Source organism: Dipteris shenzhenensis, chromosome 23, assembly GCF_047967505.1.
Source record: "Dipteris shenzhenensis isolate YYH24624 ecotype China chromosome 23, Dip_SZ_1.0, whole genome shotgun sequence".
In the NCBI taxonomy this organism is placed as follows: Eukaryota; Viridiplantae; Streptophyta; class Polypodiopsida; order Gleicheniales; family Dipteridaceae; genus Dipteris; species Dipteris shenzhenensis.
Genome location: NC_141618.1, coordinates 20992496 through 20997014, shown reverse-complemented (window position 1 = coordinate 20997014; position 4519 = coordinate 20992496). Strand labels below are relative to the sequence as shown.

At 38.7% G+C, this 4519-nt stretch overlaps 1 protein-coding gene across 1 annotated transcript; it reads right to left on the bottom strand.

The window, feature by feature from the left end:
- Positions 1-1113: 1113 nt before the first annotated feature.
- On the bottom strand, positions 1114-2783 carry LOC147887105 (uncharacterized). The gene is made up of 4 exons (XM_087394223.1): positions 2734-2783; positions 2302-2402; positions 1942-2035; positions 1114-1333 (listed from the first exon to the last, which is right to left on the bottom strand). Exons 1-4 carry the CDS (start codon positions 2781-2783, stop codon positions 1114-1116), a joined length of 465 nt encoding a protein of 154 aa, XP_087250349.1.
- Positions 2784-4519: the final 1736 nt, after the last annotated feature.

The window sequence follows — 4519 nt, the reverse complement described above, 5'->3', positions numbered from 1 at the left end:
ATAATAGAGTTTGTTATTCTTATAGAACATCAAAAAGAGCTATTGCCACTATTGAAGACATCCATCCCCATTTTAAATTTGGAGAATATTCTTTTCTCAATTGTCCAATACCATTGCAATCAGATGCAACCTCTTGTGGTTTGCATGTGATTGCAAACATCTAGAAGTTTCTTCTATCAAAGTACACTGAGCTAGATAGAAATGTATGTTTAGTCTTTCAAACTACTTTCTTTAAAGTTGTATTTTCTTTTTGTGATCTCTCTTTTATATCATTAACCTGAGATATTTTGTTGATCTTGCAGACACTTGGAACCCCTGAATCTTGGCTGTGGAGTACACGTGCTGCAAAATCCATACAAATTATTTTGGACAACACTATCACTCCCCATGATCCAGACAATCCAATTCATCCATCAAGACAAGCACAGGGTGAAGCTTCACCTTCCAAGAAAAAGAAAAGAACTTTACATTCTCCACTAAAGCTTTTTGCATACAAACATGGAAGTCCACGGAAAGACTCCAAGGAAAAAAACACCAAGGATAAAGAAAAAATAATCCAAAAAAGAACTCAAGTTTGATCTTGGAAAGGAGAAGAAGCCAACTGAGACAAAATTTAAAGGACATCAAGGAACAGAGAAAGATGTAGACTAGGAATAGGTTGAAATGGAAACCCAGCCCTCAAAAGGGGATGATCCAGATACCAAAGAACCCAAAGTGAAAACTATTGATTCCTAAGAGAAGATGGATCCAAAGCCCTCACAAGAGGATGCTTGATTTTTGAAATATATCACTTGTAAATATTGGGGAAGACCATCCCCATGCTTTGTTCCTTTAAAGAAATATATAAATCTTCTTTCAGTTCAAACTCCCCCCTTTTCCTGTGCTTTATTTGATGTCTAGGATTTTATGTTTTTATTACTTTTATAAGTCTTGGATTGAATACACTTTTATCCACTAATATATATTTTTGAGACTTGGATATATAAAACCTTTTAGCAAGGATGGGAGAAAAGCCCTGTCAATAATGCATTGCAAGACACATTGTGATCAAAACACTTTTCCATTTCAATTTACAAAAGAGTTGGATTGATATTACCAAACAATGATTTCTAATCATTCAGGAAGAATTACAAACTGCCCAAAGAACAAAGGGCTAACAGGCCTGCAAGGCTTATTTTTTAAAGTAATGCATATAGCATCAATTTCCCAATCTGTCTCCATGAGGATCTTGGACTCCATTCGCATCCAAATATTTATATTCCTGACCTTGAATTGTGCCTCACTGATATCCTCACCTCCTATGACATTGAGATGTTCCCTAATATTGAAGAGGCTCTAATCCATCCTTGTAGTTACAATCTCCATTGCACCACTAGACAATGTTATGCATATCTGGAGAGGCAAAATAGATTCTTCATCCACTTGCAATGGAATCCAACAATTGTTCTTTCTCATCCATCGCTCTTGAGAGAAATGGATATACAATGTGGCACGAGGCTTTACATACTTGAACAACACAATGGACTCCTTTATATTGCACTTGAAAATATTTTTCTTGTGCTCCCCTTCTACAATGTCCCACTAGGGCACCCATGTCCACTTTTGTTACTTTTTTGCAGATGAACATGGTAGGTGTTTGTGAGACAGTGAATCGTTTGAACTTTGAAGCAAATAAATGAATCGAGCACACCCAATTGAGACCCACATATTGATATGGCTTCACAAATTTCAAATATTTGTGTGAGTCACAATGAATCTTTGATTTCATGACTAGAACTATTGTGGTATCAGGGGCTGAGCATTCATCAGTAATAGATGAACAGGAAGGAGATGTAATGATTTGTAGCCTGCTAAACCCATCGTCATGTTTTGGAACAACATAAGACTGCTGATAAAAGAAGATCTTCTCCTTAACAAAGTCCACACTAATTATATCAAAACAAAGCTAGACCAATGTCTGCTTGTTGAAATGCTTGAAATGTTCCATTGAGGCTATGCAATGGTTGCTCCTCTACAAAGTTAGAAGGAAAAATATCTACAAACCAAAGAATAGAATCAATAAAATATCAAATGGTCTCTTTTTTGTCATGTTGGAAAGAAAATATCACATGCTTTCTTCATCTTGTCATACATCATAAGATCAATAAAAATGAAAGATCTAACATCTCTTTCCTACCCTATTAGACTTACAATTACATGGAAATTGAGTTTGTTGGGGAAGACGGATATCTCGTGCCGTGTAAACACAATGTATAATGGCCACAAGCCCCCCCTTGCTCGACATTATAAATTTTTGTAAACGTCCCCTCCAATGAAGCTCCAGCACACCTCGCCAACTAGCTCGATGAGGACCAATAGCAGAAGGTTGCAAACAAATCCAATCACCCTTGTGGAACGTCTCTCTGACCACGCACCATCATCATCCCTTTTGTTGTGCAACAATATCTCTTCAATCTCATCTTTTGGTCTTCTTTGTGTTTTGCCCACATGTCGCAACCATGAGATCACCGGGTTGGCAAAAGGAGAGAAAGAAAGAGAAAGCAAGGATTTGCAGAGTTTCAAGCTTCAAGAGGGAGAGAAGTAGTGGAAGTTGAAGCTCTGGAGGAAATTTTAGCCCAAGGACAAAGTGAAGAGGATGGGAGGGGGGAGAATATGCGTTTTGGGGGTAATCTCAAAATTTTCAAATTTGCAAATCCTTTACAAAGATGGGCCCATACCTGATGTAACCCTTACCTTTTCAGAGGGACATGTGTCATTATCACTGTTGAAAGCCTACTCTCCATCCCTACTAGCTAGTCTCTCTCCCTATATTTGAAGGAGACAAGTAGTGCACAACTCTCAATTCCTATTGGCCCTTGGCTAATCACCATCATTAGCAAAGGGCCCTTTTTATGCTCAAATGCTTCCTAATGATGATTAGAACTATAATCATAACAATTCCCAGCCCAAGATGTGCTAAGAGCTAACAATAGTCAGTTGTACCATGCTTAACAAGTTTTTTCACCACCCAGCTATTAAGTTTCCCTTATCTACTCACCCTTTTATGTAAAGATTACACTCATAACATATGACCGAACATTAATACCCTCTAGCTTCATTTGGCGGGAAAACATCCAGTACACCCCTACATTGAAGTCTCAATAGGGATAACCATAGCAAATAGTAGAATAGATAGCATATCATGTCAGTGTGTGTGTGTGCTCGTGCTCAATGAAATTTATAACATTTATGTATAGCAACCCCTTCCTCCTACTTGCAAAGAAAGGCAAGGGAATGGGTAATAAGTGTGTGTGTGTGTGTGTGCAATAAACGTGTCCCCCCCAAATGGTAGATGTAGTTGTGAAGATGTGATCGGCTAGGTTGTGACATACAAGAGTGCCACCAACCTAAAAGAACGGACATCAATGTTAGAGGTATGTTGTAGTAGAGTAATCTCTATCATATGATGTAGGGTCATGGAAGACTACATAGTTGGTGTGGACAGATTGATGCAGGGGCTAAAAATCTGGGGTTGAAGGTGTAGGTATGATGATACATTGTTCTGTTGAAGAAGAGGCCTGTACAAATGACAAGGGATAAGAACTTGCCATACCTATATGCTCAACTTCCATGAGCTGAATGTCATCATATATGTGCATGGCTAAACATCCATTAGCAAGGGATGTAGAACATGTCATAGACTCAAGGTGGGGTTGATGGTATAAAGGCCTAGAAACTTAAAATACAATTGAGAAAACATAAGATAACCCTAAGGCATGGGAGGTGCCAAACATTAATGTCATGATAGATCTGTAATCCTAAATCCAACCACTAACCTACATCAAGTATGGACATTATATGATAGCTATAAGTGCATGCTGAAATGCTGAGGTTGCCTAGGTTGCACTATGGTTAAACGGTGAACCTGATGATGTCCACTGCGCTAGGGAAGGAGTGCACTGATGCATAAATATCCTCATGCTGAGGAATAATCTGCTGATTGAAAGTCGTAGTGATCACTAGATCCAACGGTGGTACAATGTGGCATGATCGAGCTGATGCTAGAATGTCTTGAAGACTAATCTGTTGATTTGTTCATCACTGCTGGAAACTTTGTCCAAATATATGATGTGCTCTATGTCAGAGGTAAAAGCATCGGTGATTGATGCTAGAATGGAATCATCTGAGTAGAATGCACTATGGCATGTATCTCTGCATGCTGCTAGAGATGTGAGTGCCTCATACTGAGGACTTACCTACTATAAATCTACATGATCATCGTTGCTAAACTCTTGCTATATATCTACATCATCAGGTGCGACAATAAATGGAGTGGATCCATAGTTTGTACATCACTAGAATCATAATGTTCTAATGTAGATGGGAGTGCCTCATGCCTCATGAGGTATTACCATCAAATGTGCCTCATGCTCATGGATTACCGAGAAATGTGCATGATCAGAAAGTGTGGGATAATCCATGCTAACATGTGGGAGATCAACCACCTCATGGTGGCCATCACTGATGTGCCCTTTTTATC

Bases quoted from the DNA above. Each gene is read 5' to 3' on its own strand.
- LOC147887105 (XM_087394223.1), bottom strand. From the start codon at position 2,783: ATGGAGAGTAGGCTTTCAACAGTGATAATGACACATGTCCCTCTGAAA. The intron at 2,403-2,733 runs GTAAGGGTTACA...GTGCGTGGTCAG, and splicing joins ACACATGTCCCTCTGAAAAG to AGAGACGTTCCACAAGGGTG. The intron at 1,334-1,941 runs GTTTTGATATAA...GATGGATTAGAG, and splicing joins GCAGACATTGGTCTAGCTTT to CCTCTTCAATATTAGGGAAC.